This window comes from Apiospora hydei (genome assembly GCF_038363865.1).
Source record: "Apiospora hydei strain CBS 114990 chromosome Unknown utg000004l_segment0_segment0, whole genome shotgun sequence".
In the NCBI taxonomy this organism is placed as follows: domain Eukaryota; kingdom Fungi; phylum Ascomycota; class Sordariomycetes; order Amphisphaeriales; family Apiosporaceae; genus Apiospora; species Apiospora hydei.
In genome coordinates this window covers 943,062-956,368 of record NW_027117363.1, presented here as the reverse complement: position 1 = coordinate 956,368, position 13,307 = coordinate 943,062, and the positions used below count along the sequence as shown (strand labels likewise).

At 53.7% G+C, this 13,307-nt stretch overlaps 6 protein-coding genes across 6 annotated transcripts; 3 read left to right on the top strand and 3 right to left on the bottom strand.

The window, feature by feature from the left end:
* Positions 1-573: 573 nt before the first annotated feature.
* On the bottom strand, positions 574-1,023 carry PG997_002821 (uncharacterized protein; the record flags this gene model as incomplete). The annotated part of the gene is made up of 2 exons (XM_066807136.1): positions 574-782; positions 894-1,023. The coding sequence occupies 2 exons, from the start codon at positions 1,021-1,023 to the stop codon at positions 574-576; spliced, it is 339 nt and encodes a 112-aa protein (XP_066670754.1).
* Positions 983-2,102, top strand: PG997_002820 (uncharacterized protein; the record flags this gene model as incomplete). The annotated part of the gene is made up of 2 exons (XM_066807135.1): positions 983-1,193; positions 1,792-2,102. 2 exons carry the CDS (start codon positions 983-985, stop codon positions 2,100-2,102), a joined length of 522 nt encoding a protein of 173 aa, XP_066670753.1.
* Positions 2,103-2,965: 863 nt separating this feature from the next.
* PG997_002819 (uncharacterized protein) lies at positions 2,966-3,892 on the bottom strand (the record flags this gene model as incomplete). The annotated part of the gene is made up of 1 exon (XM_066807134.1): positions 2,966-3,892. One exon carries the CDS (start codon positions 3,890-3,892, stop codon positions 2,966-2,968), a length of 927 nt encoding a protein of 308 aa, XP_066670752.1.
* Positions 3,893-7,753: 3,861 nt separating this feature from the next.
* Positions 7,754-9,287, top strand: PG997_002818 (uncharacterized protein; the record flags this gene model as incomplete). The annotated part of the gene is made up of 4 exons (XM_066807133.1): positions 7,754-8,153; positions 8,218-8,257; positions 8,326-8,512; positions 8,577-9,287. The coding sequence occupies 4 exons, from the start codon at positions 7,754-7,756 to the stop codon at positions 9,285-9,287; spliced, it is 1,338 nt and encodes a 445-aa protein (XP_066670751.1).
* Positions 9,288-10,018: 731 nt separating this feature from the next.
* PG997_002817 (uncharacterized protein) lies at positions 10,019-11,236 on the bottom strand (the record flags this gene model as incomplete). The annotated part of the gene is made up of 1 exon (XM_066807132.1): positions 10,019-11,236. The coding sequence occupies one exon, from the start codon at positions 11,234-11,236 to the stop codon at positions 10,019-10,021; it is 1,218 nt and encodes a 405-aa protein (XP_066670750.1).
* A 736-nt stretch (positions 11,237-11,972) lies between these two features.
* Positions 11,973-12,829, top strand: PG997_002816 (uncharacterized protein; the record flags this gene model as incomplete). Its single annotated transcript, XM_066807131.1, has 2 exons — positions 11,973-12,341; positions 12,407-12,829. The coding sequence occupies 2 exons, from the start codon at positions 11,973-11,975 to the stop codon at positions 12,827-12,829; spliced, it is 792 nt and encodes a 263-aa protein (XP_066670749.1).
* Positions 12,830-13,307: the final 478 nt, after the last annotated feature.

The following is a 13,307-nucleotide window of genomic DNA, read 5'->3' as shown; positions in this document are numbered from 1 at the left end:
TTGGTCACAGGCTAAAGGCAGATGCTGGAAACAATTCCCTTGGCGCGTAGAGATTTCGTGTCGGCCCGCCAGATTTGGTAGAGCAGAGTCGCGTTCATGCTGGAAGTACAGTTCTGTCTCTTAGCTATAACAAGTTTGGGAGTACTCTGATAGTTGCTCGTCAGGCGCCCCAAACACCAGCCCTCACTCCCTCAACGGGATACACTCATGCAAGTGCAGAATTTGCGATTACGGTTACACGGAAAGGACCCGATGTCTCATTAAAATAGGTGTATTGTGCTAGGAACAGCGCCATCAGCTTCAAGCCAGTCATATTCACACTCCAATGCGGCTTAACGATGCTGACTAAGTTTCGAAGGGCAAAGAGTAGACGAGCTCAAGAATTGCAAGCTTTGATAATGTTATTGATAACAATTAGAAGAGCAACCTGAATCAGAAACAGAGAAGACTACCCAAAGTGAATCAACGATAATTATACAATCTGTCTTCTCAAACTCAAGAATTACTGGAACTCGCTCCCTTCTCGTACAGGCCCGTCAACAACCAACTCCACTGCAAGTACAGCTGTTACCTTTAGTGGTGCCAGCCTCCACCCTTTCCACCACCGTAGCCTCCGCCCTTACCACCTCCGTAACCACCACCACCGTAGCCTCCACCCTTTCCGCCGCCGTAGCCTCCGCCATGACCGTAACCTCCACCCTTGCCACCCTTGTAACCACCGCCGTAACCTCCGCCCTTGCCACCGCCGTAACCGCCACCGTAGCCTCCGCCCTTTCCACCCCCTATTGTGGCTATGTGTCAGCTGTCGAATCCAACAAAGTAGAGTTCAATCGAAGTGAGATGCGGGTGAGGGATAGGAGGATGCTCTGAGGGGCACACATGCTCCCACTTACACTTGCCAAATCCTGCCGCGTTCATCTCTCCTGCTTCCTTGTTCTCTCCTGCCACGGCTTCTTCTCCTCGTGCCTCGTTCTCTTGAACGATGGCATCGTCTTCTTGGAACGCTTGGATGGGGGGGAGCATTGGCCAAAGCGCCCTCGTCTCGTTCAAGTGGCTGGTTGCCGTCCTGAATCAGGGCTTCGGTGTTTCCGACAGCCACCGGCACTGCGAGAGCGCCGAGGTTGGTGGCCAGGAGGAGAGCAGCGATGAGCTTCTTGTTCATCATGTTGGAAGAAATTTGTTTATGAGATTTTGTAAGTTATGTTTGGTAGGTAGTGTAAGTGGTAAAGGTCTGATGGGCTGTTGTAAGATGCTTTGATGATGATGATGATGAAGTGATGAATAGGACCAAAGAAGAAGGGGTGTTGAAGCCCCTTAAGTATCCAAATTGGCTGGCTCTCTTCCTGTTAGGAGAAGCACGAGCTCGGCATCTGAACCAAAGACCTCCGTCACATATGCCAAGGCTTAGAGGTCTGGTGAGCTTGAAGCCCGGTCTCGAAGATGTGTCTTCGTCTGCTTGCATCCTCACAGGACCCCTCTTTCGTAACCAAGCCCGCATTCGTAAAAGGGAAAGAGGTCGAGAGACTGCCATTGCATCATAGCCACTGCAGAGCTTAATGGTCTGGACGTACGTCAGACATCAGTTGAGTCCTGTCTTCTCGAGAGCATCGCATCGCCCCCAATAGGGACGTCATAAGCCGAGTTGAGCGCTCAAAGGGACGAATTCGGGATTTAGACTTTTTTCCTAAGCCACCAGGGGGTGACAGATACGAGAATAGCCACCACGCGCTAAGCTTATCCGAGAAATCTGATCCCGAGTTGAGGCCAGAGTTCGGATCTTTCACAGCCCAGCTCGTTTTATACTCCGGCGCTCGGCCCCCTTTCACCTTCAGCTCGCCTATGAGGGGGCCTGGGGCCTCGGCTTTTCTATCAGCTCAGTTGACGTCCTCATCGACGTCACAAAGACTTCTGCCTGCCAGTCCAGATTATCAGATGCACTTCAAGACGAGAATTCTTCCGGCGGACGGATAACAGACGGCATGACGGAGCGTGCGCGGCGATGCGAGAACCCCTCCCACACGCCGCCAATCACGCGGCCGGCCATCTTATCGCCGAGCAGTCTGGACCAGCGCGGCCCCATCCGCGCTTCTAACGTCCGTTGAGCCGCGGCGATACCATTGGAGGGCTTAGGAACGTTGTGTTCGGCAGCTAACACTAGCTGAAAGGAAAAACGATCCGAACACGGCCTTGCTAGACAGAAGTCTCAGCTGGTCTGGGCCTCACTTTTGGACCCTCTCTTAGTCTAGATAACTTCTCGGAACACTAGCAAACCCCGCCTATGCTTACTTTCCCCGCTGCCGCTTCGAAGCATGATATCGCAAGTCAGTGATGCTAACTGTCTTATGGTTGCTGATAATGTGTAGACCACGGTCCAGATCTCGTCGGTTGCTGGGAGGTCTATGAGGGGCCTCGGCTTCATCCCATGTCGGAAGTCCCCCCATTTCCGATAAAGCCGAGCATTTCGTCCAATAATTCACCTTTATCAAATCGTCTCCCCATGGACCATCACATGTATATGCCAAGGCGAGGCTTCGTAGACAAGCCCTGCGTTTTCCTTTTAGATAAGGTCCAGGGCGGAAACCCCCGCTAGATGCCAGTTCGAGTCACCCCTTTAAGTGTACGCCCCCAGGGGGCACCCCTTTTATAGCCTAGTATACCACCTTTCGGTGTTAAGATACTGATGTGGCACATACATTCATACATGCCAGTCAAGACCGTGTACCTGGTCACAAGTCACGAATCTACCGGGGGCTACTCCCGTGGGTGGGCACATAAATTTCTTGTCGGTCCGCCAGGTGTAATAGTAGGGTGTATCTGGCCTTCGAGCTCAAACATTGTTGAGTCCACTCATTAGGGTGAAAGCGATCTTGGTCTATTTGCTTCCTCACTGCTCATTTTGTGGCTCATAGGACCCTCTCAGTTCCAAGTGAAGTCGGTTGAGAGTGGACAAATATCCTCGCATATTTTACTCCTGTCGACCCGAAACGACCAGTCGTCCCCCGGTCTCGTCATCCTGGTGGAACTCAGCCAGCAATTGACGGTCTTCTCCCCATAGGCTATGCCCACCGCCCCGACCCACAGGCCGTTGGTCGAAGCCGTGGAAGAAAGCGGCCAGTATATCATTCCTCCAGGGCGCCACGCCCTTCCTTTTCGTCTCCATCATGGTGATGAACAGAAACAAGAGGCTGGCTCCGAGTTCGAAGACCGGAAGAGTGAGCCACGCCCACCTCACGAAGGCAACGTACGAGGCGGTGAAGGACTGGCCTACAGCACGGGGCTGGGATGGTATCTCTCGAAGGCTGAGAGAAAGGCGGTCGGCTAGATTGCCCATGAGATCCGTAAAGCCAGTGGCCGAGTTATTCATAGCCCTCCAGATAGCACCGGAAAATTCGGACGAAAAGGAGGCGCCTCCATATCGGTAGGAATAATCCGTTACATTTCCATTGAGAAACTCAGAAAGCCAGGATGCTGTTGATGCTACTACCTCCCCACGAATGTAGAAAGTGGTGTCTGTCTTGCGGGACGTAAAGATGAAAGGTGAACGACAAGATAGATCCGGGCACTTTTGCGATTGGTTTGTCCAGCTGGAAACAACCTCTTCGTGGAACGTGTTATTTGTCCAGTTTGCACGCATCTGGTGTATGCAGTACTGTAGAAGGCATTCGTAAGCGACCGGTGGGGCATAAACGGTGCCATCCGGGGAAAGTGTCTGGTGATCTGACTGTTCAGGCACAGTTCCTGGAGAAGCGCCCACTGCAAGAACGCTGAGCAACTGCGAACCATTGTTGCCAAATGCAACAGATTCCCAAGAATTGTTTTCCAATACTTCGAGCCCCGGATTACCCACGACCGCGACTTTCCCAAAGGTATTTGTACTGGCGCTCGTAGTCATATTCAAAACGGCATTGAATGCATGTCCAGTAAGCCCAAAACCATTTGACAGCGTATAAGAGATGATGCCGCCATGCTTGGTTCGTTTGAGGCCTGAAGATAAATTCTCGCAGGTGTTGCATACAGCTAGAGTCTCATAAGTCTCCCAGGTGCAATTGCCTGTTCCGCAGCGCGCCTTGGCGGTAAATTTAGTCTGTGGCGGGCTGAACAAGGCGATGTAGGAGCTGTCGTAAGTTGAGAATCGAAGTCCAGCCTGATTGCTCGATTCTGTTCGACGTTGGCTACGCCTGTACCGTTCATGTACCGCGCGATGGGTACTGAAGCATCACTACCACTTATGTATACTGTGTGATACCTTAGAGTCTGTTGGAAACATGTTGCGATGCCTAATGACATGATCGTAATAAAAGCTCCAAGGGAGGAAAGTAGTCTATCAGATAGATAGAAAGAGAAGGCAGAGTTAGCAAATTGGATCTAACAGGAGTTCTGGAAACAACTTATGTTCGCATACCCTCCACGCCGACTATGCAAAAGGAGTAGGCTGCCCCAAGGCCCTCGGCTAGATTGGTCCAGGCGATGAAAGTCGCCCATAGGGTTCACTCGAAGCATACGCAGCCACTTCATCTGTCCAATCCCAGCACTCACTGAAGCCATCAGCAGTGCTTGGGAGAACGTCGCTAGCAATTGAATGACGGCGTTGGGGGTAACTGCGAAGTACCAGCTCGGAGGCTCCTTATCATTGATGGTGGCCAACAAGACCACGATGGCGATAAAGCAGCAGAGGCTGCCGAACCAGGTTAGCAGTTCAATCTTCCATAGAAATGGCCATGACGAGTGGAGTTTCCCTTTCTGCTTCGTTTGATGTTCATTGTTGGTGGGATTGGCTGCACTGAACGATTTTTGTAACAGGGAACTTTGCCTAGGAGTAGATTCCAGAAGTGGCTGTGCGTTTTCTGAATATAGTCTGATAGTACCGGGGTCACCTTCATGTGAGCTATGCGCCATAGTTCGAACTGTCGAACGACCTATGTAAGAGGGTGAAGCCGTGTATCTGTATGCGAAGGAGAGTCAGCACGATTGATAAGTCTAGGTGAAGCCCTTGAACGTTATCAGACACAACGAAAGATTTAGGTGGTTGGAGTCAGATAATGTATTAGCCTCTGATGTTGGTACAACCCCAGGCGGTAAAGCAGAATTTTAGGATCCCCAGATGCCGAGCCTTGGGTTAACTCAATGTCAAATTAGCCTAACAGAAATCAAAGACTACAAAATGGTGGGCAGCCCTCAAAATGTGCCGAGCCTTGCATGACGTGGGCTGTGATCGGCGTATGTTTAGCTACGATTCGTTTATGTTGTGCAACTCCGACTGTGAATCCATGTATGTGATTTGGCCGTCAAACTTTTTAATGGACAACCCACCCCCAACCTGTTATTGAAACGATGTGCCACCATGGCTGAGCGCCTGGGGTCGAAACCAATTCGGGCGAGATAAGGCTCTAATCGGATCAGCAACGACGTCATATTCTTACTGGTGAGGCTGTTTCTTTGGCCTTCGAGCACTTGAACGAAGACAAACGTTTTAAAAGAGGCCTCCAATGTGTTACTTGCATTGACAACTGCTCGGGTGAAGGAGCTGGATGGACATGGCTCTGGTGTCCTTCCAGTACTGGGAGACATACTGCAATTTTAACCAACCAACATTTCCCCTATCAGTAGGAAGGAACCCGACTTCTCGAATCGTCCAGCAGCACCTTGGGTCTGTCTCCAGCGTTCACCTCTCTTAGGCATCTGACTTGATCTCGCTTTTGGTATTCGATAAGAACGTCTGTATCAGCCTTCGGCTATGCACCAAAACTAACGTAACTTGTTGCAAGACGCATCTTTTTCCAATGACCGCTTCGGTTTGGTCTTACCAAATAGACCATAGTACCGTTAAGCTACGCAACCCGTTTCAAATGTTGATGCATACTCTAATTCATTTGGTAGCGTGGCTACAATGCGGGCGGGAGTGTGCATTGAGGCAGCAACTACCTACTAGATAGCTCTACTCATTGCTCTAGTGCCTGACCTACTGCATCCTCTAACTTAGTATCTCCTGAAGATTGCTGGGCGTTGAACAGCTGTCCCCGCAGGGTCGTATATAGGATGAACCATGATCCCTCCCCACGTGGCTAACGGAGTCATACAAAGTGTAGCTGATGGCGCGGCTTGAGTCGTAACCGGAACTCAGCATCCGTCCGTGGGGATAAACAGCAGCTTACGCGTGGTGCCAAAACTCACAATGGAACAGACTCCATGTAATCTACCTTCTTGTGTCGAGACACCCGACAGACAGGCGCGGAATCCCTAGGAGCTGGTCCGTCTTCAGACAGACGATCGCCATCGCAGCCTGTCAGAACTGCGTGAAACATCTATTCCGAAGTAAAAGTTTAGTTTGACGCAAACACCCTCACCCCTATGAGTAAGCTCTGAGGCTTACAACGTGAAGGCTTGATGCGACAAACAGCTGCGGTAGGGGCATGCCGCACTTAGGATCTCGTTTTGGCAACAATCGACCGCAAATACCACCATCATGGTAGACCCCGGTCTCTTGTGCAAGGAACCACATGGTTTCCAAACATGTTTATTTGACACAGAAGCTTGTGGTTGGACATGCCACATGGCCATACGACGCTGCGAACCACGAGGGGCCACATTTGCGTAACGGCTAAGGTGGCATCCAAAGGAAATTTCTTAGACCGGTAATGTAACCATGGCAGACAGATCTTGTTCCAGGACCCTGGGTCTTCCAGAAATCCAGCCAGCGATCGCGTTGCCTAATTGGGAACACAGCGTTTCATCGTTCAGGGGCCACTCTCCGAATGCCGAATTGGCAATTGGAGACTAGAGTCATACAACTGTCTTTTATCAATAAAAATGGCGAAGATGATAAGGTGATTGAGTTGTGATGGGCATATTGTTGTTTCCAGCTAACCAAGAGCAAGGACCGACGGTCGATAGGAAGACAAGAGAGAGACATGCTTTCGAGGTTTGCAGAAACCAAAACACAAGCCCAGAGCAGCAAAAGAAATTTCCCGACTGGAGTTTCTCTTTCAGGAGGGTCGCCCCCATAGAAATACCACAGATCTTGATAACGACCCCTGTTCCCTGGCGGGCCCCCACGGTGATGACTACCACTCTGTCCACGAACTGTGGGGGGCATCGATGGCGGAAAGACGCCCGGCTGCGCGACGCCGACAGAAGCCCCGTCAGAAGCCCCGTAAACAAGAGACGCTCTGGTCAGGAACACACGATCCTGGGCCACAAATCTACGTTGCTTTTGCCCACATTCACTGGACCGGTGGGCAACATATCGTAACGGGCCGTAAACGGAGGGCGACATCATAGGGTAGCGATTGCAACTCAATCGGCGACGAAGTTACTGTATTTGTGATTTAGCTCAGGGGACGGACGATATGGTTTCGGTAGTTCGTTCGTCCAGTGGGACCTAGGCTGCCGGGCTGGGCTGGTAGAAGACTCGATAAATAGACCGTCGCCTCTGCTGTTCGCGCGTCTGCATGGCACTGTTTCTGGCATCTGAGATCAACCTGTTTCAGTCGCTGAGCGGTGTATATACACACCCTTCAAAACCTGGTCTGGAATACCAGTGATTCGTTTCTTTACTTCATTCGCCGGACTTCGAAACTTTCTATATTATTACCCAACGGGTCTTTGGGTGCTTAACTAATCATAGACTTCGCTGTAATACTTTCTTTTACCAGTCACTGAGCGTTGACACTGCATAGTACTTTCTTTTGTACTCGAGACAGTCTTTCCGGCCATCTGCATGACACAGCCAGGGACACCGCACTAAGCCGACACAATGCCCGCCAGCGACGACCACGTCCTCGCCGCCCTGTTCGCGGGCTTCTCCATCGGCTTCGGCTGGTTCACCGCCTGGGCGGCCATCCAGCAGACGCGGCGCATCAAGAACCCGCTGCGGAGCGCGTACATCTACATGGTCTGGGGCGAGCTCGTCGCCAACGTCCCGATCGGCGTCCTGGGCTGGCTGCTCCTCGACGGCGTCCTCGCGCCGACGCTGCCCGTCCTCTTCATGGTGCTCTTCTTCTGGGTCTTCGAGACGCAGCTGCAGCCGCAGATCATCATCAACCGCATCGGCATCATCGCCGAGTCCCAGAAGACCGTCGCCTGGGCCAGGTGGTGCACCGTCGCCTTCGTCGGGCTCATCAACATCTCCGTCTTTGTCATCTGGATCCCATCCCGTATGTTTGCCTTCTCACCATATCTCAGTCCAGTCAGTGAAGCTGCTAACTCTTCGTCTCTCAGATATGCAACCCCCGCCCAGCGATGAAAACCTGTTGGGGTGGTAAGTTGGGCCAGACCAAACAATTCCAAATCGACTGTGGTTTTGATAATTTAACGATGTGTACATAGGTTGGTGGAGATCAACAAGGTCTGGGATCGCATGACCAAAGTCCTGATTCTCATCCTCGACGTGGTTCTGAACGGGTGGTTCGTTCATGTGGTGAAGCAAAGGCTGGTGAAGCAGCATCGACTTGTCAAGTACAAGCCCCTGGTAATGTTCACCAACCAGATAATGTTCATTTCCATGTTGATGGACGTAAGTCAAACCTCCCCTTTAAGGTCTGTCCTCCTTGCCAGACCAACTGCTCACACTTCAGTAGGTCGGCCTCGTCGTCCTCATCTCCCTCCCCAACGAGATGGTCTACATCCAGTTCCACCCCTGCGCCTACCTGGTGAAGCTGCACATCGAGATGGCCATGGCGAGCCTCATCACGCGCCTCGCGCGCGGCCAGCCCGACAACGACCTCGAGGACGACGACGCGTACGGCCTGTCCTCGCAGACGCAGACGCAGCGGCGGCAGCGCTACACCTACAACAACTACCGGAACGGGCCCCAATACGGCGGCGCCAAGGATATCGAAATGGCGGCCGGCGCCGCCAGCAACCACAGCAGGAACAACAGCACCGGGAGCCAGGCCTGGGTGGAAGCGGGTGCCGGCGTTGTGCCCAAGCGTCCCGCGCGCGTGTCCGACAGGGCCCCACCGCCGAGCTACGACGACAGCAAGTTGTCGCTCGGGCTGCCGCATCACCGTACGATGAGCCAGGACCGGAACGTTGAGTCCTGCCAAACCAACAACAGCAGCAATAACGCGAGCCTCCGCGCCTCTCGGCGGCCGTCTTTGGCGAGCACGATACCGGGGCTGGGCCGGACGCGCTTCGGGTACGGTGACGACGAAGACGAGGAGGTCTCGCTCACGAGCAATGCGGGGCAAGTAGGCGGTGGGGGCATGCGACACAGCAGGCGCAAGAGGCGTGGAGCGATATACCGCAACCCCTTACGGCGCCAAGTAGGCGGAATCCGACATCGATAGGGTCGGGGCGACCCTCGGTGGCTCCTTTAGGTCGTGTGGGATAATTATGTGACTTTATGAGGATTGTATTTGTAGCGGGTCTGGTATGGGATGACGGCACGGTTGACGGTGTCAACTTGTAACATTACAGGGGTCTGGGCTCATGGGATGAAAAGGATATGGCGTTCTATGGGTTTATCGAGTCTACAGAGAAAAGGGTTTTCGCTGAGGCTCCTCGCTGGGCGTTTTGTTAAACACATGGGCAGGTGCCTGTTAACATCATGATATCTAATAACATGCTCTGTGAGCCTTTTGCTTTTGCCGGGCTGCCCAGTGATACAGGGAGAAGATGAAGAAACTATTAAAGCAATAGTGCCGATCGATTCCCATAACCCCTCACAAACGTCTCTCGAGAACTTTCACGCTGGCCCAAAATCTAACTTGAACTCCCTCGCTGGCTCTGCACTCCTCCGACGGTGGTGGACGGTTGAGTCATCCCGTAGAATATATTGCCGGAAACTGCGTCTTGAGGACCTCCACGCGCGCCCGGTCAAAGAAGGCAAAGCCCAGCCAGTGCCATCGCCGCAGGATATTATGCATCCAACGGATCTGGTCGCTGGTGAGCTCCCCTGCTGGCCCGGCGGCAGCACCTCCCGGTCGAGCTGGTTGCCCCAGCGCTGGCAGTCGACGCCGCCTAGGCCGTCCACCCAACCGAACGGAGGGGAAACCTCACCGTCGTCGGCGTCGAACTCTCAGGAAGGTAGGGCGTCTTCGCGCTGGTAGAGTTCATCGCGAAGTTGGCGGAGCGTCGGGTTGGAGCGTTCCATCCGGGGCAACGGACCGCCCATCAAGAAAGTATACTGCAGAATCCACCGTCCCCGCCTCGGAGTCCCAGAGACACCCGGCTCCGGGCCTGCTTTGATCTTTCTACGAATAGCGCTGAGGTCGCAAGCTATTTCTCCTATTTCCGCCTCCAATGAAACTCGCCCTGTCACTGGCCGGTCTGCCGGCTGACTTTGGCCAGGGGTAGTATTGGAAAATGCCTGGTCTATCATGCCAAGCACGAAGCGATGGGCATCGGCCAGCTGGTGAGTCTCCCAGGGGACGAAAAGCTTGGGGAACTGCCTGTACACCGCACCATGACTATCGTCCGTCCCGCAATTGATCCGCATCAGGAACTGGTGACGGAAGAGGGCCGGCGCGAGGCGGCGGCGCTCGCTGCTGGTTAACGGGTACGCCGCGTCCGGATGGATCGTGCGCAGCTCGGGCAGCCGGGACGCCTCGAACCGGCCGATCAGGAACTGCACGTCGCGGTGCGCGCGGACGAGCCGGTGGAGCTTCTTTCTGGCCAGCCGGGGCAGCTGCGGCAGCTGCGGCGGCAGGACCGGCGGCAGGACTGGCGGCTCGCTGCTGCTGCGACGCAGCGCCACGTACCACTGGGCGGTCGCGCGGATCCGGGGGTAGTTGTCCCGCGTGTTTTTGGCCAGCAGCCCGGCTCCGAGGAGGTTGCGGAGGCTGTAGCGGGCGGCGAGGGCGGCGGCTATGCCGTCCTGCAGCGTGGCGGGGCCCAGGTCCCGGATTAGTATGTTGAGTAAGACGATCCGCTTGGCCGACCTGAAGGCGCGGTAGAGGACGGGGAGGCGCGGATGAGCGAGTGTAGGTCGCTCGTCGAGCCCGAGGCGGACATGATGGCGACCAGGAGCTCGACGGCCAAACCCTCCAGATGCAACTTCCGCGAGGGCGCTTGGGACGGGTCCTGCTTCTTCTGCAGGGTATGAGTCATTCTGGAATATAATGTTCCGTTCAATAACGAGTTCGCTCAAGACTGCTTTTGGTGTTGGATGGGACGCAGGAAGCTTGTTATAACTGAAGTACAGCAAGACAAGATGGCCATGGCGGTGCGATCGAGGAGAAACCCCGCACCTGGGAATTTTGCTTGTCCCCATGTCGCAGTGGAGTTCTCTCCCCATATCAGATACATCGAATTTCGTTTCTTTTTCTCGCGCCGGTCTTGAAAGTTAAGCCCAGTTTCCATCATGTTCCAAGATGACGACCACTGATAGAGCCCCTATACTGAAGTGCGGTGAGATATCTCTCGTCAGGCTCTAGCTGACTGCCCTGGCCATTTACACTGAATAGGAGTTCAATGATATCTGTCACCGCTCTAAAATCGACTTTTGAATGAAGATTTCCCTGCAATCCATGGTGTTTGAAACTAAACCGGACGTCTTGACCGAAGCAATGGTTCTTTCTTGGCCATTTCTTTCGGGCCAGGTCACCTGCATTCACACCTTTCTCGGCAGGTTGCCTGCCTAGAGGGGCTGCAGGTGGTTGTTTATCGAGTCTGCTTTATTGGTTCGATAATGGTGTAACCCGGTGTAGCCTCGTCTGAGTAAGATAGGGTGATGGGATCGACATGGAGCCTTTTATGCATCAGCACACAATTGGGACATCCCCTGATGTTCCTTGGAACGGTTCGAGTCCAAGCAGCTTCATTTCTGTCCCGAACTCTTTACAAGTTACACCCTGTTGAATTCTCCAGTAGCTACCATCGTCTCGAACTCTCCGTCCAGTGTCTTTATTGCAGTCGCAATGGCAGCCTCGGAGCCTTCCTCGACACAGCTAACACCCTCGTCAGCATGGGACTCGTTAGTGCGTCGTAGCATAACGGCCTGGGAGACAACTGGATTCTCAGATCCTCCCGTGATGGTCAGGGAAGCTTTGGAGAGCTACACCGATATGGACGAGTTCTTCCGCGCAACGCCCATGGGCGTCATGTACTGGTTCTTCCAGCGAAGAGAGCCATTCTTGGCGCAGAAGACAATGACCAAATGGAGCAGGGACCGTATAGATGACTACGTTTTACTCCCTGCCACGCCCGGATTTGTTACGCGGACGGAATGCTTCTTCGTTAGCCACTTCTGGCACTCCGCTCAAGACCCGGATCCCGGCGGCAAGTACTTGCAGCTCATGCAGCACGACCTCGCGCAACAGTCTTGGTCCTTCATCTGGGTCGACTGGTCGTGCGTGCCGCAGCATCCCCGGAGCCCGGCGGAGGAGGCCTACTTCACCCGCGTCCTGCAGACCATGTCGGCCATCATCCGGAACAGCGGCTTCATGTACTTCTACCCCCGTTCGAGCCGCGCCTCTGGATCCTGTACGAGGTGGCCGAGCAGGCCCTGACCTCCGTGGGCGACCTGCCCGAGACGCCGGACTACAAGCCGTTCATCGAGCACGTCCGGGAGATGGAACAGGCCGGCGTGCGCCCGACGCTGGAGCGGCATGGGTACCGGTGCACGTATGACGGCGACCGGGACTTTCTCGTCTCCTGGCTCGAGCTGCTCGTGCTGCTGAGGCGGCTGTCCATCTATGTGGATGATATCCGACGTATGCTGGACTACCAGACTTGGTCGCCCACTTTGATCACGATACTCCATCAGACCTGGAACGGCCAGCTGGTGCAGATCCGCCGGTTTGAGGGCGTGGTGGAATACGCTGGAGAGCGCCACACGTTCACGCCGTTCCCAGAATGGGTAACCTTCTCCAGTCGCCGGTCATGCTGATTAGGTGTTGACTAATGCTGTACAGGTGAACGGCAAATTTCTCCCAAAGAACAAGTCGGACAGATGAGACACAGGATGTTAGTCTGAAAAGAGACTCGGGGTCCTAGTTGTTTTTCAATCCCAACAGAGGTAATTCGTTCTACTGGAGGGATAAATGTAACCAGATGCAGACCACAAACGGTGATTTAGTGCGCTAGCCAACTGAGAATTGTCTAACGACATACCACTGTAACTAACGGTATTCGGCTCGCTCATAATTCTAATGCTAGTTATTCGAGAGAAACGAAAAAGTACAAGGCGTGTATCATTTCAGACGTAGTAGTAAGCCGCGGCCCTGACTGTGTAATCGGATCCTTGCCACGTTCTCTCTGGGAAGGGAAGACCTTTAAGGGTAATCACGTGGAACTCCGTACGATGAGGCTGAAGTACACGGCCGACAGCCCCCTTTCTTTTTTACAGGTACTCAGGTGGTTCGACA